Source organism: Panthera pardus, unplaced genomic scaffold, assembly GCF_024362965.1.
Source record: "Panthera pardus isolate Hobbes unplaced genomic scaffold, ASM2436296v1 HiC_scaffold_15, whole genome shotgun sequence".
Taxonomy (NCBI): Eukaryota; Metazoa; Chordata; class Mammalia; order Carnivora; family Felidae; genus Panthera; species Panthera pardus.
The window spans coordinates 27,108,403-27,133,448 of NW_026526710.1; the positions used below are offsets into that span (position 1 = coordinate 27,108,403).

A 25,046-nucleotide genomic window follows, 5' to 3' on the forward strand; every position below is an offset into this window, starting at 1 on the left:
GAGAGGAGGGAGGACTCTACATCTATGAAGCAAGAACAGGATCCCATAAGAAAAAGGAAAGAGAAATTAAAACTACAATTTGCCAAAATAAAAACTCGTGAAATTCTTGGAAGATAAAGTCCAGGAAACCTCCCAAAAGGTAGAACAAAGATGAGAGAAAACAGAACAAAATTATGAGATCAATCCAATATGACCAAGAGGACTTCCAGAAAAGCAGAAGAGAGAATGGTGGGGAAATCGTCAAAGAAATCATTACCAGAACCAAAGGGACCACAAAGTTCCCAACACAATGAATTGTTTGTTTCTTTCTTTTTGATGTCTTGCTGACATACAAAAGCTTTATGTATGCATGTGTACTTATAGGTATGTGTTTACAGCTATATATTTTCCTCTTTTTTACTGAAATGAAATTCACATAAGTTAACCATTTTCAAGCATACAATTCAGTGGTATTTAGTACATTCACACGGTTGTGCAACCACCACCTCTGTCTAGTTCCAAAGCATTTTCATCACCCCAAAAGGAAATCTCAAATGCATAAAGCAGATTCTTCCCCATTTATACCTCCCCTCTCCCCTTGGCAACAACCAATCTACTTTCAGTCTGTATGGATTATCCATGATAGATACTGCATACAAATGGAATCATATAGTATGTGGCCTTTTGCATTTGACTTCTTTTATTTAGCATAATGTTCTAGAGATTCATCCATATTGTAGTGTGGATCAGTACTTCATTCCTTTTTATAGCTGAATAATATTCCAGCATATGTATGGACCACATTTTATGTAACCATTTATCGGTTGAAGGACATTTGAGTTTCTACTTTTTGACTATTGTGAGTAGTGCTACTGTGAACATTCATGTATAAATATGTACTTGTTTTCAATACTTTGGGGTATACAACTAGGGGTGGAGTGGCTGTACCATTTTACATTTGCAACACTATGAACAAAGCTTCCAATTTCTCCACATCTTTGCTATGCTTATTTTCCATTTAGTTTATTACAGCCATCCTAGTGGTTGTGAGTGGTTTCTGTGGGTTTGATTTGCATTTCCCTAATGAATAATGATGTTGAACATTTTTTCTTGTGCTCATTGGCCATTTGTATATCTTCTTAGGAGAAATGTCTATTCATATTATTTGCCCATTTTTAAATTGAGTTGTCTTTTTGTTGTTGAGTTGTAGAGTTTTTTATACATTCTGGATAACAGATCCTTTTTGGATATGTGATTTGCAATTTTTTCTTTCATTATGTAGCTTGTCTTTCCACTTTCTTGATAGTGTCTTTTGATGCACAAAACTTTAATTTTGATGAAGTCAAATTTATCTACTTTTTCTTTTGTTGTTCATGCTTTTGTAGTCATATCTAAGAATCCATTGCCAAATCCAAGATCATGAATATATACCCTTATGTTTTCTTCTAAGAGTTGTATAGTTTTTGTTCTTTTTTTTTTATAAGTTCGTTTATTTATTTGGGGGGGGGGGGGTGGCAGAGAGAGAGAATCCCAAGCAGGCTCGGTGCTGTCAGCACAGAGCTGGACACAGGACTCCATCTCATGAACCATGAGATCATGACCTGAGCCAAAATCAAGAATAGGATGTTTAACCTACTGAGCCGCCCAGGCACCATAGTTTTTATTCTTATTTGTCAGTTTTTGATCCATTTTGAGTTAGTCTTCGGATATGGTGTGAAGTAATGGTCCAATTTCATTCTCTTATATGTAGATATCCAGTTATCCCAGAACCATCTGTTGAAGAGACTATTCTTTCCTCATTGAATTGTTTTGGCACGCTTGTTGAATATCAATTGGCCATAGATACATGGGTTTACTTCTAGACTCTCAATTTAATTCCACTGACCTATTTGTCTATCTTTATGCTGGTCCCAAATTGCTTTCATTACTGTAGCTTTGTAAAAAGTTTTGAAATTGGTGGGGCACCTGGGTAGCTCAGTCAGTTAAGCGTCTGACTTAAGCTCTGGTCATGATCTCGCAGTTCATGGGCTCAAGCCCCATGTCAGGCTCTGTGCTGACAGCTCAGGGCCTGGAGCCTGCTTCAGATTCTGTGTCTCTGTCTCCCTATGCCCCTTCCCTGCTCATGCTCTCTCTCTCTCTCTCTCTCTCTCTCGTGCGTGCACACTCTCAAAAATAAAACAAAAAAAAAAGTTTTGAAATTGGGAAGTGTGAGTCCTCCAAATTTGTTCTATTTCAATATTGTTTTGGCTATGCAGGATCCCTCGCAATTCCGTATGAATCTGAGGATGGGCTTTTCCATTTCTGAAAAAAAAAAAGCTATAGAAATTTTTATATAAGAACTGTCTTGATTTTTCAGAATGTTTTGGGTAGTACTACCATCTTAACAATTATTAGTCTTCCCATCCATGAACAAGGGATGTCTTTCCATTAATTTATGGGTTTTTTTTTCCATTTCTTTCTGCAATGTTTTGTAATTTTCATGTACAGTCCTTCACCTTGTTTTATTTCCATGTATTTTATTCTTTTGGATGCCACTGTAAATTTCATAGTTTCCTTAATTTTCTTATGAGGTTGCTCATTGCTATTGTAAAGAAACACAATTGATTTTTATGTGATCTTGTACCCTGTAATTTAGCTAAACACCCTTTATTAGCTTTCTGGTGGCTTAAGGTTTTCTACATACAGGATCTGCCATCTATGACTATGGATAGTTTTATTTCTTCCTTTCTAGTTTGGATGCCTAATACTTCTTTTTCTTATCTAACTGCTCTGGCTAGAACTTCTAGTACAATGTTCAACATCAGTGACAACAGTGGACATCTTTGTCGTGTTCTTGATCTTAGGGGGAGATTGCAGTCTTTCATCATTGAATAGGATGTTGGCTGTGGGTTTTTCATAAATGCCCTTTATCATGGAGAGGAAGTTCTTTTCTATTCCTATACCTAAACTATTTCTAGAATTATTATTTCTATTCCCAGAATAGTGTTTTCATCATGAAAGGGTGTTTTTTCAAATGCTTTTTCTGCATCAACTGAGATAATCATGTGGGACTTTTTCCATTAGTTCTATTAATGAGGTATATAGCATTGATTTTTGTATTTGAACCACCCTCCTGCTTCTGGGATACATCCCAGTTAGTCATGGTGTGTATCCTTTTAATATGCTGTTAGATCCAGCTTGCTAGTATTTTGTTGAAGATTTTTGCATCAGTATTTATAAAGGATATTAGTCTAGATTTATTCTCTGGGGGTCTTTACCTAACTTTGGTATCAAAGTAATATTGGGTCTCACAGAATGAGTTAGAAAGTATTCTCTCCTCTTTTTTGGAAGGGTTTGCAAAGGATTTGCATTAATTCTTTAATGTTTGGTAGAATTCACCAGTAAAACCATCTGGCCCTGGTCTTTTCTCTGTTGGCAGATTATTTTTGGTTTTGTTTTGCTTCGTTTTTTTCCTTCATTCATGAGTTTACTTATTTTTTCTTGATAAGTCTGGCTAAAGGTTTATCAGTTTTACTTATCTTTCCAAAGAACCAACTCCTGGTTTCATTGATCTGTTCTATTGTATTTTTAGTCTCTTCTTCATTTATTTCTGCTTTAATCTTTATTATTTCCTTCCTTCTACTGAATTTGGGCTTTGTTCTTTTTCTCACTCCTTTAGCTGTAAGGGTAGGTTGTTTATTTGAGCTTTTTCTTGTTTCTTGAGGTAGACCTGTATTGCTATACAATTCCTTCTTAGAACAGCTTTGCTGCATCCCTAAGATTTTGGACCACTGTGTTTTCATTTTCATTGGTCTCCATGTATTTTTTAAATTTTCTCTTTGATTTCTTGGTTGACCCATTCATTGTTTAGTAGAATGTTACTTATTCTTCATGTATTTGTGTTCTTTCAAATTTTTTGTGATTGATTTCTAGTTTCATACCATTATGGCTGGAAAAGATGCATGATATTTTTTAATGTATTGAATTTTTAAATTTATTGAGATTCATTTTGTGGCCTAACAGGTCATCTATTCTGGAGAATATTCCATGTATACTTGAAAAGAATGTGTATTCTGCTGTTTTCAGATGGAATGTTCTGAATACATCTGTTAGCTCCATCTTATTTAATGTGTCATTCAAAGCCACTCTTTCCTAGTTGATTTTCTTCTCTCTAGGTAATATATCCATTGATGTAAGTGGGGTGTCAAAGTCCCTTACTATGACTATATAACTGTCAATTTCTTCCTCTATGTCTGTTAATAGTTGCCTTATGTATTTAGGTGCTCCTATGTTGGATGTATATTTACAATTGTTATATCCTCCTGTTGGATTGTTCCCTTTATCATTATGTAATGTTCTTCTTTGTCATTACAGTCTTTCTCTTAAAGTCTATTTTATCCAATGTAAGCATTGCTACTCCAGCCTTTTCACTTCCATTTGCATGGTAAATGTTTTTCTGTCCCTTCACTTTCAATTTGCAGGTGTCTTTAAGTCTGAAGTAAGTCTTTTATCGGCAGCATATATATGGGTCTTGCTTTTTTATCCATTCACTCACACTATGTCTTGATTGGAGCGTTAGACCATTACACTTAAATTTTGCTTGTTGCCATTTTGTTTTACAGTTGTTTTTGTAGTTCTTCTCTGTTCCTTTCTTCTTTTGCTCTCTTCCCTTGTGGTTTGAAGACTTTCTTTAATGTTATGCCTTGGATTCCTTTCTCTATTTTTTTGTATATCTATTATAGGTTTTTGATTTATGTTTACCATTAGGCTCATCTATAACATCTTACACGTACAGTAGTGTATGTTATTAAGTTGATTGTTGCTTAAGTTCTAAAAGCACTAGATTTTTTCCTCCACCCCCATTTTATGTACATGATGTCATATTTTATATCCTTTTATTTTGTGAATCTCTTGACTGATTTTTGTAGATATTCTTGATTTTACTGCTTTTGTGCTTTAAACTCCATACTGGTTTTATAAGTGTTTAATCTACTATTTTTATTATATGTTTGCACTTACCTGTGAAATTTTTTCCTTTCATAATTTTCTTACTCCTGATTATGACTTCTGTTTTTTCAGTCAAAGAATTCCCTTTAACATTTCTTATAAGTCTGCTTTAGTGGTGAACACTTTTAACTTTTGTCTGGGAAACCCTTTATTACTAATTCTATTCTGAATGATAACCTTGTTGGGTATAGTATTTTTGGTTGTAGGGTTTTTCTTGTCAATACTTTGAATATATCATGACACTATTCTGGCCTGAAAAGTTTCTGCTGAAAAATCAGCTGATAGCCTTCTGGGGTTTCCTGTGTATGTAACTGTTTTCTTACTGCTCTTAAAAATTCTCTATCACTATTTTTTGCTATTTTAATTATTATGCGTCTTGGTGTGGACCTCCTTGGTTTGGGTTGACTTTGTTGGGGGACTCACTGCACCTCCTGGATCTGGATGTCTGTCTCCTTCCCCAGATTAGGGAAGTTTTCAGGTATTTCTTCAAATAAATTTTCTGTTCCCCTCCCTCTCTCTCCTCCTTCTGGGATCCTTTTATGAATGTTATTACAGTTATGTCATTGAGTTCCCTTAACCTATTCTCATTTTTTACTATCCTTTTTCCTTTTTGCTATTCAGTTTGGTTGCTTTCCATTACCCTGTCTTCAGATCACTGACTCATTCTTCTGCCTCCTCTAATCTACCATTTCTCTCTAGTGTATTTGTTATTTCAGTTATAAGTTCTTCATCTTTGGCTGGTTCTTTTTTTTTTTCTTCATATTTTCAATCTCTTTGTTGAAGGTCTCACTGAGATCCTCTACTCTTTTTCTCAAGTCCAGTGGGTATCTTTATGACCATTACTTTGAATTCTCTATCAGGAATATTGCTTTGCTCCATTTCATTTAGCTCTTGTGCTGTGATTTTGTCCTGTTCTTGCATTTGGGACATACTCCTGTCTTCTCATTTTGTCTAACTCTCTGTGTTTGTTTCTATGGGTTAGGAAAGTCTGCCACGTCTCCTGATCTTGAAAGTAGTGGCCTTATGAAGAAGAGGTCCCACAGTGCCCTGCAGTATAATGCTTCCTGTTCACCAGAACCAGGCAGTTCAGGGAAGTCTCCTATGTGGGCCACGTGTGTCCTACTGTTATGCCTGGGATGCATTTGTCTTCAGATCAGTCATCCATAATGACTCTCTTTGTCTGCTGGGGGCTCACTGGGCAGGGTTTGATCCCTGCATTGTTAGAATGTACCAGTCTGGAGCCAATGCAGGCTTCTTCTTGGGCAGTGTCAGCAGTCAGACCAGATGCCTACCTTTAGCCCATCTACCTAGGTTGCAGTTACACCAAACTTCAGGGCTTCCTTCCTATGCTGCCCCCTAAGAAGCTTTGGTTGGAAGGTTTTTAATTACTGATTCAATGTCTTTGTCATAGGTCTATTGAGATTCTATTTCTCCTTAAATTAGTTCTGGGAATTTGTGTGTTTTTAGTAGTTTCTCCATCACATATAGATGATCTAATTTGTTGGTATACAACTGTTCACAGTATTCTCTTATATCCTTTTATTTCTGTAAGATGTGTAGTAATGCCTCACTTTCTTTTCTGATATTTTTATTCTGAATCCTTTTTATTCTTGGTCAGTCTAACTAAAGTCTTGTCAACTTTGTTGATCTTTTCAACTAAACAACTTTTGATTTCAATGATTCTATTTTTCTATTCTCTAGTTTAGTTTTCTATTCTGAGTTTAGTTTGTCCTTCATTTTCTAGTTCCTTCAAGTCACGTTAATGATTTGAGATCTTTCAAACATAGGTGTTTGCAGCTATGAATTTCCCTTTGATCACTGCTCTCATAGCATATGTTGTATTTTCATTTCCATTCATCTCAAAATGTTATAATTTCATTTGTAATTTATTATTTGATTCGCTAGTTGTTAGCATATACTTTAAAAATTCAACATATTTCTGAATTTTCCATTTACCTTATACTGTTGATTTCTTTTTTTTTTTTTAATGTTTATTTTTGTGAGAGAGAGAGAAAGAGAGAGAGAGGGAGGGAGGGAGGAACAGAGAGAGAGAAAGACACAGAATCCAAAGCAGGCTCCAGGCTCTGAGCTGTCAGCACAGAGGCTGATGCGGGGCTCAAACTCACAAACCATGAGATCATGACCTGAGCCTAAGTCGGATGCTTAACCAACTGAGCCACCCGGGTGCCCCTATTGTTGATTTCTAATTTCACTTCATGGGGATCACAAAAGATATTTTGTGATTTCAGTCTTCTTAAATTTATTGAGACTTGGTGTTTGGCCTAACACATGGTTTATCCTGGAGAATAATCCATGTGTTCTTGAGAAAAATGTATATTCTGGTGTTGAGTGAAGTGTGCTATGGATATGTTAGGTCAAGTTGGTTTATAGTGTTATTCTAGTCCTCCGTTTCCTTATTGATCTTCTGTCTAGGTGTCTTGCCCATTATTAAAAGTGGGTTATTGAAGTGTCCAGCTATAATTGTAGAACTATTTCTCCTTTTAGTTCAGCTAATGTTTCCTTCATATATTTGGGGGCTCTGTAGCTTGGTGTGTAAATGGCTATAATGTTTATCTTCTTGATGAATTAACCCTCTCATTGATATATAATGTCCTTATTTGTCTCTTATAACATTTTTTTGACCAAAAGTAGATTGTGTCTGATATGAGCATGGCCACTCCAGCTCTCTTGGTTCTTATTTACATGGAATATCTTGTTCCATCTTTCACATTGAACCCATTTGTGTCTTTGGATCTGAAGTGAGTCTCTTGTAGACGGCATATATAGTAGGATCATGTTTTTTCATCTATTCTGCCAATCTCTGTCCTTTAACTGGTGAATTTAATCTATTTACTTTTAAAGTAATTACTGTTAAAGAAGCACTAACTTTTTAGTTAGTTGTTTTTTGGTTTTGTTTTTTTTTTTACACTGTTAGTTGTTTTCTATTGAGTTCCAAAACTTTCTGTTCCTGAATTATTTCCATCTTCATCTGTTGTGTTGGGTTTTTTTTTTCTAGTGTACCATTTTCATTCCCCTTTTATCTTCTGGATATTTTTTAGTTATTTTCTTATTAGTTACCCTGGTAATTATAATTAACATCTTAAACTCAGAAAAATATAATTTGAATCAATACCAATTTAGCTCTAATAATGTATTAGTTAGGGTTTCCAGAGAACCAGAACCAATAGAATGTGTAAATATAGACAGAGATTTATTTTAAGTAATTAGCGGTCATAATTATGGAGGCTGGCAAGTCCAAAATCTGCAGGGTAGATTAATCAGGATTCATTAAATGCTCCCCTGGTTGAAGTATTCTATTAGAATCCACAGTTCTACAAACATTGATTCTGTTATTTTTTGCCAGCTTATTGGTTGTTTCAGTGGAGGGACAGATTCTTGGAGCACCCACCTCTACCATTTTCCATGATGTTACTATTTATATATTTTTTTAGTTTTAATTTTGAAATTATTATAGATTCACAGGAAGCTGCAAGGATAATACAGGAATGTCCCATGTACCCTTGACCCTCTTCCCCCTAATAATATCATGCATAATTACAATATCAAAACCAGGAATTTAACATGCACAGTGCAGCACAATGAATTTTAAAAGATCACTTCAAATGGGGCACCTGGGTGGCTTAGTCAGTTAAGCGTCCGGCTTTGGCTCAGGTCATGATCTCACAGTTTGTGAGTTCGAGCCCTGCATCGGGCTCTGTGTTGACAGTTCAGATTCGGAGCCTCCTTCAGATCCTGTGTCTCCCTCTCTCTCTGCCCCTCTCCCACTCGTGCTCTCTCTCTCTCTCTCAAAAATAAAATAAACATAGGGGCGCCTGGGTGGCGCGGTCGGTTAAGCGTCCGACTTCAGCCAGGTCACGATCTCGCGGTCCGTGAGTTCGAGCCCCACGTCAGGCTCTGGGCTGATGGCTCGGAGCCTGGAGCCTGTTTCCGATTCTGTGTCTCCCTCTCTCTCTGCCCCTCCCCCGTTCATGCTCTGTCTCTCTCTGTCCCAAAAATAAATAAAAAACGTTGAAATAAAAAAAAAAAAAAAATAAAAAAAAAAATAAAATAAAATAAACATAATAATAATAATATTAAAAGATCACTTCAAATAAGGCTTAACCTCATGGAATTTCAGAACATCAAGGATAAAAAGACCCTAAAAGCTTCCAGGGAGAGAAATAATTCGTATACAGAAGTTGATAATCTGAGTGGAAAAAAATAGAAAAATGCCTTCAAAATTCTGAGTGAAAATATTTTTTTAAAGAACTGTACATCAAGCTATGCTGTGAACAAAGTATGAGAACAGAAAGGACATTTTCAGATGTACCAAGTCTTAGAAACCACAAAGAGATGTCCTTCCCCATCCTGTAACAGTAAAGAGAAAGAGGAAGGCAGGGAAGCAGGGAAACAAGGGCTCCAGGAGAGAAGGCCAAGGAAATGCCCAGGAATGCCCAGAAAAGGGGATGACAGCCACGTGGCTGTTTGGTCAGAGAGCGAGGCCTGGCTTCCAGAATGGATGGCACCATGGAAACTGGGAATGGGTGTGCTGCCCAAAAAGACTGACCTGTGGAAAATGACGTTATGACGTACTGCTAACAGTGGGTAAGAGTATGGAAGGACTTAGCCAGAGACTTTTAAAAAATAAAATTAAACAGATGAAAAGAATTATTATCCCCTAGGCGGGGGGAAATCGCATAAGAAGGAAAATGCAATTATGGCTTAGTAATAAACAACAGTTAGGCATTTGTATTTTCAAAATTATGGAAACTCTGTGCTTTCAACCATAAACGATATAGCTATTTTGGGGGAAAGGGAGAGAGAAGGAAGATATAAGAGAGAGAAAATAATAATCTACCAAAGAGGTAAATAATTCCTAGATAGCGTCTAAATTTGGCAAATCAAGAAATAACGGTATGTTTATTTATTTAGAAATCTAGCAGCAAAAGCTAAAAGCTGCCAAAAGAGTTGAGCGTTCCCTCAGCAGGACAGAAAAATGCTTTGCCGAAGGGGTTGAGGGGGGTTTGTTTTTACCGTAAATCTTTTAATTCTGTGTTGCCATAAGCTTTATGCATAAAACACTCTGATACAAATATAAATGAATGTCATTTCCTTTTGGATTAGAAGTACTGTTAGCAAACAAAAAACACGACCTAAAAAACAGAAGAACACAGTGCTACTCACTGTTTACGGAGGAGGCCTTCTCTCAAGTTTTTAGAATTTGAAGCATACTGAAAGATTTTACATTCGACTTTTGAAAACAGGAAAGTTAAAATTCCCACCTGGAAGTACCCTAAAGCTAACAGGACAGCTTACGCTCATAAGCACTTTTACTACTTCGTCACAGCCACTCTGTGTGAGCATCCCCACAGACAGGTCTGAACAATGACAAGTAACACAGGCCTTCAGCCCCTGGGGCCTCTGGTCCCAGAGCGCAGGACAAGCCAGCTGCAGCATGGGACACAGTGCTTGGCTCCCCTGACCAATTCCAACCGTGAGACAGGAGAACGCACGGTACTGTCCCCACACACGCAGCTGTGGGGATGGACGCCCCTACTCCAGCGTGGGCAGATCTGCACTAATGGTGAGAAGGACGCACCACAGCGGCATCTGAAGTGACAGACAGCGCCCAGATATGTGTGAAGAGGCTGGCAGTGCAGACAGGTGATCAAGGGGCACGGGTGGGATATGGGGAGTCACCAGGAAAAGAGTGGTTTAGTAAGATCCCAAGAGTCAGCAGAAAATTGCCGGGAGCTGCTACCTAGGGGAGAACAGACAAGGCACAAGAGCAGTCTGACAACACTGGCCCAGGGGCGGTGGGGCCGTGGGCAGCGGCAGGGTGACAGCTTTGCAGCCCTTGCCCTTCTCCTGCTATAGGGGTCTTCTCTTCTGTGGGTCTCATTCTGCAACAGACAGGCCTCCTGTCTTGAGATGTCGCAGCCGAAGAGCCTGGTGGAGGCTGTGACCAGGTAAGTGGCAGATTCCAGAAGTTTCCACACCTCTCCCAGACTGGGCGAACCATATTCAAGGCTCGCTTAGTTCTTCCTTTTTTCTTCCTTGCCTTCTTCCTTCCTTTTTTTTCTTTTGTTCTTTCTTTCTTCTTTGATTTTTTGGGTGAGGCATCTGATCAAAGATTGAGGCAATTTAGCTCTAGTTTATGAGGAAACAGAATGTGACAGAGTCCACAACTCAGAGTGACACATCACACACACCACACTGCCCACACACACTATGCTCACCAGGCGGGCAGGCTCTCTATGCGTGGCCACCTTAGTGGTGCGTCCATGGAAGAAGAGAGACCCAGCGGCAGATCACAACCTTGGGTTCAAGGTGAAGGGCTCTGGCAAACTTAGGCTCCAGTAGGAAGCTTTTAAAGGAGGCTGAACCACACAATCCCCTTTTGCTGACACACACATGCTGCAGACACACAGACAGACCAACCGTGGGAAGCGGGGCCCAGAGCAGCACAGTATGGAAAGTCAGTAGGGTGAGGGGTTTCAAGGCAGGAGTATAAGGATTCCCTAAACAGAGGGAAGCAGGAAACCCTGACTTTCCTACGAAGTATGAAGATGACTGCCGACCAATTAAGTGTCAAATCCCTTCCTGATGGTCCAGTCACTGGTGGCCTAGGAAATCAAGGAATGTTTGTGAAGCTCAAGAAGATGCTAGAAATGGCTTCTGCCACTAAAAGAAAAAAGCCAGCGGCAGTCACGTGGCTGGGTGCTGGCTGGCAGCAGGCGAGGAGCAGGATTCCCCCCTGAGCCCGCAGCGCTGACACAAAGGCACACAGCATTCTTTATAAGAACATGTACAAATATTCAGACCCTGCCCAAAATGAAAAAATTCTCCCGTTTGATCGGCCTTTGACACCGTCTGGAACTACTAGTGAAAGCCTCCTTCTGATAATGCGCTAATGACAGGAAATGTTTAGGCAAGCAGGTCCTGAGAATGGCTTGGGAAAATCTGAACAGCCTCTATCTGAGACCAGATAACAAATGATCAAGTCTTCCTGGGAAATAAATCCTGCCATGAAACAAGATAATTTAGGAAGAGGATGAACTAATGACTGCTTCCGTTACAGAAGACACTAAGGAGCGCCGGGCTGGAGACACATGCAGCTGCACCTGTAAACACCCCCCACTGCACACCATGCACACGGTTAGCAAGATGCTAGGTTCTCTACCGGGTTAAAGAATACCATAGTTACCACTGTTCATCACAAGGTGCAGGTGCAGACCCCGTTAGCTCACAGCGTGCTCAGAATTTTCAATTATCCACTCAATAGCAGCCCACCCCTGGAGCAACAAAGAAAGAGTTCAACACGGTGTAAGAAATCCTGCTTCTCGAACTGCAGACGGCCAGCCACAACCTGGATTTTAAATGGCACAAGGAAAGCGCTGCGGCTTTAAAGGAGACACAGTAACCATTTGTGAATAACCTTTCACCGTAAGCAGACAGTTTTTCAAGCTCAGAAATAAGGTGGTAGGTGTTCTGCCTGAAATTCTCGCACAGGCTCAGGCTGCACCAACAGGGGCACCTACCATCTACGCTATCACCTCCTGAGTGCAGGACAAGGGGGCAGCCTCACCGCCTTCTCAATGACTCATCCCACCCAAATCCCAGGACGACCTGCTCCCCTTCTCCTGTCTCCTGTCCCGGCATCTTCCTAGCTGCTGGGATGCGCTGAAGTGGTAACACAGCTGGAGCGGGGGTAGGGGGGGAGTGATTCAACACAGCAGTCCCTAACGTAAAGTGACATAAAATCATTTGGCCTCACTGAGTTTCCCCTGACTTTTCTCATAAGAGGTCTCAGGTGGCTTTGGACTCACCAAGTAGTCCCTTCCTCCTATAATTTATTTTCTTCAGCAAACATTTAGGGCGCCTGCCCTAGGCCAGACACTGGCCACACAAAGGTAAGTAAGGTTCTGTCTCCTCCCAAGAGGGCTTGCAGTGAGGACACGAGGCATGCGGCTCTGGGCACTGCATACCCCCTTCCCTGCCCTCCCCTGAACTGAGCTGAGCTAATGCCAACATTTCTCAAATCGGGATTTTTCTTAAAAACAGGGAAGACTTGCTCTTCTATCGGTGCCTAGGCTAAATGCGAGCCAGAAGTGAGTGGCTTTCCAGTTAAATTATGCCAAGCACGGTAGGCATCCCACAGATCCCCAAAATGAAGAATTGCTTCTGACCAAAACAAACCAGGAGAGAGCAGGGGAAGGGAGGACAGCCAGGAAGACGTCAGCCAGTGAGGTAAGCTAAATAGCAAAGGCCCTGCTCTGGCGAGTGACATTACCTTGAATTCGAGTGACATTACCTTGAACTCGTATAACGGCTTCCACACATCCAAGCTCTTTCCATCAGCTGTGCTGGAGAGGAGGGGCAACCTGGACTCCGTGAGCAGTGTCCGCCTCACTAAGGCAGCCCTCCAGCTAGGGACCTGGGGAGGACGGCCTCCTGCGATCCAACCTTTCTCCTGCCACCTCCACAAAGCTTATTCCCAAATCCTGCCAGGGGGGAGGCGCAAAGACGGCAGCTGACTCCAGGGAACTTCGCAGAGGAGAGGTTCAGCCAAAGCCGCTAGGTGCCTATTCAGTAGGCTGTACTACGACAATTCCCGAATAACCTGCCTGAAGATGGTAATGTGTGGGGTTTGTTCTGTTCACTGAGCCTGTGCTATTTTGGCTCTTGGAAGCGGTGGTTGCTTCCGCTGAGTTTACGTTCCAGATTCACCGGGCACTTCCCCTCAGGCCTGGGCCAGCCCTCCCTACGGCCAGGTTTGAATGTCACAGTGGAAAATGCTGTGACATCCATCATGAGCTCAGCTAGTAATGGAGGGCCGCAGCACTCAGTAGGATTTCCGGACCTATATCTTTCACCCCCTAAACCTGGCACTTAACACCTGGGGTGCACACAGGGCCCGGGACTGAGATCCATACCTTCTTTGCATTGGATGATATTGTGTTGGCCATCAGACTTTCCAGGTAGCTGCCGAGGCTGATCCCCTTCACGGTGATGATGGCTTCTTGTGTGAGCACAGTCCTACAGAAAAGCAGGAAGTAAAGGGGCTGGGCAGCCTGAGGAAGGGGAGGCTCCAGCCCACCCTGACCTTGGAATTCAACGTGTCAATCCCAGGACACGATGGCTTACATTTCAGGGTCCTCTGGATGGGGTGTGTATACCAGCCTCTCGTTCACTGACACCAAGTTTGTGAGTGTGATCTTGAAGCAAACAAAAAATGGTTTTAGGTTTTATTTCTCTTGCATTTCTTCCCAAACCACCTGCTCATACTCTTCCATCCTCAAATCACCACTTACTGAAGCCAGAACAGAAGAAACACGAAGTCCCAGGGAAACCCAGCCCTGGCCGCTCCTTCTGGCAGCCTTTGCATGTCCTCCACACCCAAACCTAAGTCTGGCCTGGCCTCAAGGCACTTTCAAACTGCCAACCCATCAACAGTCCTACAAAAGCATTCAGGGTTACCATCCAGATAAATGAGCACAAAGTTGCTGATAAGCTTTTGTACAGAATACGATTTTATAAAATAAACCGTGTTTCTAGCTTCTGCATTTTCCCCAAATTTTTTGAATGTGCAGTAGGCCAATATAAATTTTTCTGAGAGGAGTGAAGGGGAAAAGGTGCTTGTAAAATTAGTGCCGAAGGGGCGCCTGGATGGCTCAGTCAGTTAAGCATCCAACTTTGGGTCAGGTCATGATCTCGTAGTCTGTGGGTTCAAGCCCTGTATCAGGCTCTGTGCTGATAGCTCAGAGCCTGGAGCCTGCTTTGGATTCTGTGCCTTCCCCTCTCTCTGCCCCTCCCCCACTCATGCTCTATCTCTCTCTCAAAAAGAAATAAACAAAACAAAAAAGAAATAAAAAACTTAGTGCTAAAAATCATGTGTGCTGTTGGAAGTCAGGATAGTGGTTATCTTGGGGGTGGGGTGGGGGTGCCCCCCAGAAAGAAGCATAAAGGGGGATCCTGGGGTCTGGTCACATTCTGTTCCTGATCTGCCTGGTTACAAAGGTGTGTTCACTTTGTGACAATTCATTACAGACATTTTTCTATGCGCTTATTATACCGAAATAAAAAGATAAATAAAATACTGCTAAATAAAATTAGCCTTTCTATTAAAAATAAAAGATCACTTAGACCAAAGGTGGACTGGAAATAAAATTAAATGAAGATATTACCCACCATCACCAGGAAATACCAAGCACCTTTCTCATCTTAGGCCATTGCTTACATTGGTGGAACAAAGTTCCATTTTCTTTTCTACTGGATCCACAACGGAATGTTCTTTGATGTATGTCAAAGTCCTACTGGTTCCCAAAATCTAAAAAACAAAGCAAAACTAGCATAGTAATGTGTCAAAAATTTCATTTTGTAGCATCAACCACAAAATGCCATCTCATTTACTAATAAATTCCTTTATCTATTCAACAAATGACCCAAGGGGGTACGCAGCCACGGACGGCCCTGCCCAGCTCCTTCGGTGGGTCTCTGTACCAGCAGTGGAGGCAGACATTGAACAAATGAATGGATTCAGATAGAGTTGAGCGTATGACAGTAATAAATGCCCTGACGAAGAAAAGAACAGTGAGAGGCGGGGAGCATGGGGAAGGCCCCTCTGCCAGGTGGCAAAGCCAGGGAAGGAGGGCACCACGCAGAGTTCTGGGTTTAGCAGGTCAGCTGCAGTCACCTCCCAGGGCCAGACCTGTGCGCTGAGCTCCTGGCACAGTGACAGGCCAACATGGCAGGAGAGGGAGAATGTGGGCCCACTGGCGTGCTGGGTCCACGCCAGGGCTTAGACTCTGTGCTGAGAGGAGGACGGGGGTCCATATGGGCAGGAGAAAGCCATGCTCAGATTTACATTGTCCATGACCTCCCTGATGGCTCTGTGGAAGAGACTTGTCAGGACCGAATGTGTCCCCAAAGTTCCTATGTTGACGCCCTGACCCCCAACACCTCAGAATGTGACTGTATTTGGAAACAGGGTCTTTTGAAAGGTAATTAATTAAGTTTAAAAGGGGGTCATCAGGGTGGGCCCTAACCCAGCCTGAGCAGTATCCTTATAAGGAGAGATAAGAACACACAGAGGGAGACGCCAGAGCTGCGTGAGGGCAAGGGACCACCACCTGCAGAGGAAGCAGGGCAGCTGTCTGCCAGCCAAGGACAGAGGCTGGGACAGACCCTTCCCTCACGGTCCTCAGGGGAACCAAGCCTGCCCCTGCCTTGATCTCGGACCTCCAGCTTCCAGAGCTGTGAGGAAACAACCGTCTGTCGGAGCCCCCAGTCTGCGTATCCAGTTAGGACACAGGACCGTGGAGTGACGCAGGAGTCTATGGGGGTAGGGCCAGGGCTGAGGGTGGGGGAGCCACGCCACACGTCAGGAGACCTCAGGACCCACAGAGATAGAAAATTAAATGAAGTTTACAGAGAAACAAACCACCTCTCGGGTTTCTCTGAAGTCCTGAGCGGGTGTTCTCAGGGAAGGCTGTCACCTTCTGCAGATGGGCACCAGCCGGGCACGTGCAGATGCAGCAGAAACAACGAGGGTGCAACTTGGGTGATTGTGGGTATGGCCCGGGCAGGGCGATGCGAGCACAGGGAGCCGACGGGGGTGAAGCCCGAGCAGGGCTGTGGGCGCAGCAGGGGCGATGCGGGTGCGGTGGGGAGGACGCAGGTATAGCCTGGGGGTAGCCTGGGCATGCGGGTGAGCGGGCCAACGTGGGCGCAGCCGGGCGATGCCGGTGTGGCCGGCATGTGCGGGTTGGTGTGGCGGGGCGGTACGGGCGCGGCGGGGTACGCAGTCGCAGCCTCACCGCTTTCACGAAGCCGGGCAGCCCCCACTCGGTGCTGAGGAGCCGGTGGCTGTGAAGCCGGCCCCGGCCATCCACACTGCGCTCCAGCACGTCAACTCCCACGACACAGGGGTTCATCGGATTCGGGTACTTCCTCATGGCAGCTTTGATGACGGTGTCCCATGGGTGGCTGGTGGGAAAAATACAACCACCCAGCATAAGCAAGCAATCCCTACATTTGTAAAGTGTGCCACAGAGGCACGGGGGGGGGGGGGGGGGGGGGGGGGCAGAGCTGCTGTGGCCCGCAGAGTGAAATGAAAATCAGTGTTAATGTTCTCATTAAAAGCTTTTTTCCTTTTGGCTTTAATTAAAGGTATATGCAAACAAATCTGTCTGAGGCATCCGGCCCCACACCCAAATCCTGGATCTTGTGATCCTTCTGGGCTGACCAGGGGCAACCGGAAGGCTTTGCCTGGGAGGACACGCAGGACACTGGGGACACAGAGGTCTCAGGCTGCTGGCAGCCGTGTTCAGTGCGTCTGCATTCTTGGCCCAGGTGCTGCCCTCACAGGCCACCCCGACATTGGGGCCTTGGCCGAACGAACCACTTCCCACCCCCACTCCGCACCTTCCCGTCCTCCACTTCCTCCACCGCTCGGCCCCTGAACAACACTGGTTTCAACTGCGTGGGTCCCCTTACATGTGGATTTTTTTCGATAAATACAGAAAAGTACTATAAATGTGTTTTCTCTTCCTTATGATTTTCTTCATACCATTTTTTCTCTCGCTTATTGTAAGAATACAGTATATAATACATAAAATACGTGTTAAGCAACTCTTCATGTTGTCAGTAAGGCTTCCAGTCCATAGTAGGCAGTAAGTTAATTTCTGGGGGAAGCAAAAGTTGTACATAATTTTTAATCTACAGGTTTAGTACCACCCCTATTAAAATGACAATAACATTTTTCACAGAACTATAATAATACTAAAATTTGTATGTAACCCCAAAAGACCCTGAATAGCCAAAGCAGTCTTCAGAAAGAACAAAGCTGGAGTTGTCACAATCCCAGATTTCAAGGTAAGCTACAAAGCTGTAGTAATCAAAACAGTATGGTACTGGCACAAAAATAGACACACAGATCAAAAGAACAGAACAGAGCGCCAGAAATAGACCAACACTTACATGGCCAATTAATCTACCTAAAAGGTGACAAGAATATACAATCGGGAAAAGACAGTCTCTTCAGTAAATGATGCTAGGAAAATTGAACAGCTACATTCAAAAGAATGAAACTGGAAGGACACCTGGGTGGTTCAGTCGGTTAAACTTCTGACTCTTAATTTCGGCTCAGGTCATGATCTCATGGTTCCTGAGATTAAGCCCTGCGTCAGGCTCTGTGCTAACAGTGCGGAGCCTGCTTGGGATTCTCTCTCTCCTCTCTCTCTGCCCCTCCCCCTGCTCGTGCATGTGCTGCTCTCTGTCTCTCAAAATAAATAAATAAACTTAAAAAAAAATGAAACTGGACCACTTTCTTACACCATATACAAAAATAAATTCAAAGTGGATTAAAGTCCTAAATGTGGGATGTAAAACTATAAAACTCCTAGAGAAAAACATAGGTAGTAAGTTCTTTGACAATAATTTCCTAGCTATGTTTCCTAAGGCAGAGAAACAAAAGCAAAGATAAATTTATTGGGACTACACCTCCCCCCAAATAATTTTTTTTTGCACAGTGCAGGAAACCATCAACTGAACAAAAAGTCAACCCAGTGAAAGAGAGAAGATATTTGCAAATGGTATATCTGATAAGGGGTTAAAATCCAAAATATATAAAGAATTTATTCAACTCAATACAAAAAAAACCCAAATGATCTAATTGAAAATGGGCAGAGGACCTGAGTAGACATTTTTCCAAATAAGACATATAGTTGGCCAACATACACACAAAAAGATGCTCCAGATCACTAATCATCAGGAAAATGAAAATCAAAACCACAAGGAGCTATCACCTTATGTCTATAAAAATGGCTAAAATAAAAAAGACAAGAAGCTGGTGAGAATATGGAGAGAAAAATAGAACCCTCATGGTAGGAATGCAAATTGGCAGGCCATTGTGGAAAACAGTGTGAAGTTCTTCAAAAAATTAAAACTAGGATTACCATACAATCCAGTCATTCCACTACTGAGTATTTACCCAAAGAAAATGAAAATACTAATTCAAGAAGATATTTGCATCCCTATGTTTATTGTAGCATAATTTATAATAGCCAAGATATGGAAACAACCCAAGTGTCTACTGATCAAATGAATGCATAAAGAAGATGTGGTATACATGTACAATGGAATATTACTTAGCCATGAAAAAGGAGCCATCATGGATCTAGATGGTATTATGCTAAATGAAGGAAGTCAGACAAAGAAAAATATCATAGAATTTCACTTATACGTGGAATCTAAAAGACAAAACAAAGGAATAAATAATGCAGAAACAGATGCATAAATATAGAGACCAAACTGGTGGTTGTCAGAGGGGAGGGGGCTATGGGGGATGGGCAGCATGGGTGAAGGGGACTAAGAGATACAGGCTTCCAGTTGCAGAATGAATTAAGTCATGGGGATAAAAGGTACAGCAGAGGGGGACCTGGGTGGGTCAGTCAGTTAAACGTCCAACTCTTGATCTCAGCTCAGGTCATGATTTCATGGTTTGTGAGTTCAAGTCCTACATTGAACTCTGCATTGACAGCATAGAGCCTACTTGGGATTTTGTCTCTCCTTCTTTCTGCCCCTCACCTGCTTGTGTCCTCTCTCTCAAAATAAATCAGTAAACTTGAAAGAAAGAAGAGAAGAGAAAAGAAAGGAAGAAAGGTACAGCATAGGGAATGTAGTCAATGGTACTGTAATAGCATTCGGTAGCTACATCTGTAGTGAACCTAGCAGGACATATAAAGATGTTGAATCACTATGTGGTACACCTGAAACTAACATAATATTGTGTGTTAACTATACTTCAATTAAGAAAAAAAAAAAAAAGATATTTAGGAAGTAGTAGTACTTTGTAACAAATTGTGAGAGAAAGAAAAGTGACCATATATTCCAGTTTGCCCAGGACAGTTCCAGTTTTTGCCTTTTGTCTTACAGCACATACTAAGAGTGTCCCCTTTTACTTTCAAAGACATCCTAATTTGGATGATAAATTATGTGTTAATCCTGGAAATAAGGAAAGAGGAAGATTCGAGAATGAGCCCCAAGTTTTGGGCTCGAACAATTGTGTGGATAGTTGGGCCATTTACTGAAAGAGTTGTTGTTGTTTTTTTTAAGTTATACACAATTTCCAGCCATGCAGGGGGTCAGCACCCCCTAAGCACCCGCATTATTCAAGGGTCAACTGTACTTTATTCCAACTTCTAAGTGGGATGTGATGTGAGGTGGCCAACCTATTTTTTCTGATTATAAAAAATAAGTGTCCAAAATACTGAAAAATAAAGAAAACTATGAAAATAAAACCATCCACAATTCCACTACCCAAAGATGACCACAGCGTGTGCAGGAGTCCCCGAGGGCGTCCTTCTCCTACAGGATGCTACCTCTCCTTCTCTTGCCCTGAGCCTTTGAGGTGGGGGGTGGATATCTTTGTCCTTATTTTGTTTCCTGCTGTCAGGTCGCAAGCCACGTCCACAGCTGCCCCACTGCTGGGACAATGCTTGTTCAGTGCTAGTTGAGGCTCGAAACTCCTATGGTGGTCCACAGGATGTCAGGCACCACCTTCAAGTATTCAGAGTGGACCCTTCCCCTGAGCGCTTATTCCCCTAATTCTTCCTTCCTCCAGTGTGTGTGCCCGCAGAGGGCATCCGAGCCCCCTGCCCCCGAGCCCCCCTGGGTATGTCAACAACACCATCGTTCTTCAGACACACTCAGACAAGTTTAAACAGCACGTGTAGACACAGCCCAGACTCAAAACTAAGACACACACACACACACACACACGCACGCACCTTAAAAAGATTAAACTGGCATCAGGCTCAAACCATAGTCAGATTTATCATATCATCTGCTTTTTATATTTAACTAATGATGAACATCTTCCTAGATCATGAACCTATTTTCAGAAATGCGATTATAAACAGCTGCACAATAGGTTACCCTGCAGACATTTATATTCAACCAGTTCCCTATGGTGGGTTATTTTTTTTTAAGTTTATTTATTTATTTTGAGAGAGAGAGACAGAGAGAGCCAGCAGGGGAGGGGGAGAGAGAGAGGGAGAGAATCCCAAGCAGGCTCCACACCGTCAGCACAGAGCCCAACATGGAACTCGAACTCACAAACCGCGAGTTCATGACCTGAGCCAAAACCAAGAGTCAGACGCTCAACCAATGGAGCCACCCAGGTGCCCCCTGTGGTGGGTTATTTAGTTTACTCGGCAAAATACAGACAGTAGTGAGCGCTGGTTACACTCATCTTTCATTCATCTAATTCTTCCTTAAGATAAATTCCTGGAAATGGATTTACTAAACCAAGTATCAAATATTATGAAAAAATTGAATGTTTTTGGTCCATATTTGACATCCTTTTAAAATATCAGTTACTGACCATTAATTTACTTTATCCCCATAAAAGTCTGTCCCAGCTCTGAAAGTTTGCAGCAGGGCCCAGACTAGAACTGGGTCTTCCAGCCCCCTACCCTATGTTCTTTCCATTGAGTTCCATGACCTCTAAATTGGCAGGAACTGGTCTAAAATTCCCTCTCTTAAACAAAGAAATGCTTTTTCAGACTGTGGAATCATGTCACCGAGTTAATGCATCTACTAGCTGTAACATAAAGGGATGAAAAAGCAGAGATGTGGCTGCACCGATCACTCTGTAGGACCCAGACAGCCGAGCCTCCCTCTCTGAGGAAGAAAGGTCAGGGGCATGGTCATCCAAGATCTAGGGAAGGAGGGAGAATCCGGACACACATGAAAGCTGCAAGGGACCTAGTTACATGGGGCCCTTCTCAACGAAATACTCTGTGGGCGCTGCAGGCTAAGGTCCTAAGAGGTGTTCCCCTACAAATCCCTGCTTTAAGCAGAATAGGCTTTGCCTCTTAAAATTACTTAAAACTATCAAAAAGTTGAAGAAATATTGGTATTAAGCAAATATTACACAATAATCTTTCTTTTATATAGAAACCTTATATCTTTCTCACTGATTTACACTAAATACAAGCCACTTATGACACTCACATAATAAATAATCCTACTGATTATAGGAGAATGACCACATTGGTTAACAGAGACATCAACAGATGCAGGAAATAACATTTTTTAAAATAACAAGTGTTAAGTACAGCAAGTCAGTATCACACACTTCCTGGTTGAAGGCAATAGCCTGACACTTGTTTGGCAAAAATGGCGAAGTCTGGCCATATGGAGTGTTGGGGAGGACAGGAGAAAGGGGGGAGTTGGAGCTGCCAGTGACACACTGGCCCAGGCCCTGAGAGACGCTGAGCAGGCAGGTGCCCTGGTGTCAGGGCTCAGGCACAGGGTCTGGGTTAGGCAGGACAGGAATCGGCTGGAATTCATCCTCCGGGGTGCGTGGTCCTGGCTATGGCTTCAGGTCACTCCTGGTGACCTTCAGGTCACACCTGGCTATCACTTCAGGTGATCGGGGTGCAGTGGGAACCTGGTCCCAGGGTGGGAGGCCCCCACGACAGAGTGGCTGCCTCAGAGCACAGTGCCACCACTGAAGGGCCGGGCAGCACTCTTGCAGTGCCTGGAAGGTGGCAGCACTAGGCCCACCTGGCACACTGGGGAGCAGAAAGGAGTAACAGAGACATCTGTCTACGCACAGCCAGGGTGGCAGAAAGATGAGTGGGATGAGATTATAGGATGCCTGGGGTGTGCCTGAAATAACCGGCAGTGGGGGGTTTGGGGGGGTGGGGAGCAGTGGGTGGGGACACGTGAAGCCAAGCCTGGCTGCAACAGGGTGACTGTCAATGTGGGAGATGGCAGTGGGCACTCACTATTCTCAGCTCTCTGTTTTTGCATACTTTTAAAATTTCCATAATAACAAGCTTTTAAAAATACATATATAACTTGCCATAACCAAGGCGACGCGTCCCTGCACCCACCCAAAGCAACTCTAGGCCCAGAGCAGCGGTTCTCAGAGAGTGGTCCACACCCAGGAGGCTCCCGGGCCCTTTGGGGAGTTCTGCCAGGCCCAAAGTGTCTCAATGCTACTAAGACATGATTGGCCTTTTTCACCATACTGACATTTACCCTGATGCTGCAAAAGTAACAGAGAGTAAAGCTTGCTGGCCTCCCACCGTGAATTAAGGCCCTGAACCCAAACCTGGGGTCAGCGCCCACTGCTATACATGCACTCAGGAAAACAATGCCAGTGTCTTCTTAAGAATACCCATTATGGGGCGCCTGGGTGGCTCAGTCAGTTGAGCGTCTGACTTCGGCTCAGGTCATGATCTCGTGGTCTCTGAGTTCGAGCCCCGTGTTGGGCTCTGTGCTGACAGCTCAGAGCCTGGAGCCTGCTTCAGATTCTGTGTCTCCCTCTCTCTCTGCCCTTCCCCCACTAATGTTCTCTCTCTCTGTCTCTCTGTCAAAAATAAGTAAACATTAAAAAAATTCAAAAAAAAAGAATATCCATTATGAAATAGTAAGACTATTAATTTTACATTTAGACCCTTAAGTCCCCCCTCTACTGATATTCTGAGCGAGAGAACACGATGCAGGCAGGACGCGCTCGAGCTGCACGTGCAGGTGCATGGTGGCTGGGGAAGTGCGGGGCAGCTGTTGGGTGGGGGGGGCCCTCGTGGCTGCTTCTTTCCGGCCCACCACTCCAAGTAAAACAACAGATGGATGACCTCTGGTTATTCAGACGTAGGCACTTGGCAGACATTTTCTCAAAAATTAATAAAGTGAACCTATCACTTCAACAACTGATTGTATTTGCTCCCAAAGAAAATTTGAGCTTCTGAGTGCAGAATGGAATTTTAGAAAACTTGTATCCTCTACCATGAGCCTGATGACTGTCCCATACTGTAAACCTGACGAACCCATATATGCCAAGTGACTGGTGCATAATGTCATAAAATCATACAGGACTGAAAGACCTGGGCCGATTACTCTGGTAATTATGGCTTTGGAGTTGACATTGCAACAAACTTCAGAAACTACCACTTGTCTTGTTGTAGCAGCAAATAGCCCCAATTACTTTAAAAGACTATTAAAATATTGCTGCCTTTTCCAAATGGGTTTTATTCATATACTGAGTGAGGCTGGGTTTTATTCGTATATTTGAACCAAAATAACAGACTGCAAAACACTGAATACAGAAGCAGACATGAGTATCAAGCTATCTTCTATTAAGCCAGAAATTAACAACAAAAATATCAAACAGCGTCAATCTTCTTACAACTTCTTGTGCTTTTGGAAAATATAGGTTTGTTATTTAATACAAATGTTATTTACATTAATACAGTGGGTCTATTGTTATTTTTAATAAATTGATAGATATTTTTAAGTTTATTGGTTTTAATTTCTAATACGGTAAATATCGATAGATGTAACACAGATTAAAACTGTTTGGGGTATCTCACATTTTCTAAGAGTGTAAAGAGGTCCTGAGGCTGAAAAGTTTGAGAATCACTAACCCAATGGGCCCTTGATTAAATGGATCAGAAATATGCACAGGGGTGGATGATATGGAATGATATGGTGGAATAAAGGGGGAATGTCATGTTCTTTCAATAAGAGACAGGATAAACTGTGACATATTCATACAATGGAATATCATGCAGCTATGAGACACACACACCTCCTTAACACACTGTTGTGAAGAAAGGGAAATGGTCAAAAGACCTGTACCAGGTGATCTTGATTCCTATTTTAAAACAATAAACGGCATCCCATGGATATCACGTGAACACACACACACATAAACGTAGTCAAATGGACCTTTGCAACATAGACCTTCAGAAGGATACCCACCAAATTCATAATTTTGTCTGCCTGTGGGGAGAGAGAAAGGGAAGAGCACTGGAAGGCACTCAACTTTTGTCTGTAATGTTCAATTTCTCTCATTTAAAAGAAAAGGAGGGGGCAGGGAGCAGAGGACCAGCACTTAGCCCACAGCTTGGGGGCTCACTGAATTCTTTTGGTGGATTGCCAGCTGCCCTCATTTGCAAAGGCACCTGGTTTCCCGGAGATTCCTCAGCCCCTCACTGAGCACCTACTCTGTGCCAGGCACTGGCAGAGTGCCAAGGACACAAAATGAATGAGGTAAAAGAATG

General features: G+C 42.7%; 1 protein-coding gene across 11 annotated transcripts in view; it reads right to left on the bottom strand.

Moving 5' to 3' along the window:
- Positions 1 to 25,046, bottom strand: part of PRELID3A (PRELI domain containing 3A) — a 44,609-nt gene that overhangs the window by 17,604 nt on the left and 1,959 nt on the right. For 3 of the 11 annotated variants that reach the window (XM_053902361.1, XM_053902363.1, XM_053902364.1), the window contains exons 2-7: positions 16,785 to 16,953; positions 15,206 to 15,295; positions 14,113 to 14,183; positions 13,902 to 14,004; positions 13,280 to 13,402; positions 9,854 to 11,088 (exon numbers count right to left, since the gene is read on the bottom strand). In XM_053902361.1, coding sequence (XP_053758336.1) covers positions 10,990 to 11,088; positions 13,280 to 13,402; positions 13,902 to 14,004; positions 14,113 to 14,183; positions 15,206 to 15,295; positions 16,785 to 16,953 — 655 coding nt within the window. In that variant the 3' untranslated portion in view covers positions 9,854 to 10,989. Of the gene's footprint in view, positions 1 to 9,853; positions 11,089 to 12,172; positions 12,261 to 13,279; positions 13,470 to 13,901; positions 14,005 to 14,112; positions 14,184 to 15,205; positions 15,296 to 16,411; positions 16,652 to 16,784; positions 16,954 to 25,046 lie in introns of those variants that run through there. The other 8 variants (XM_053902368.1, XM_053902367.1, XM_053902366.1 and 5 more) reach the window with 6 other exon arrangements.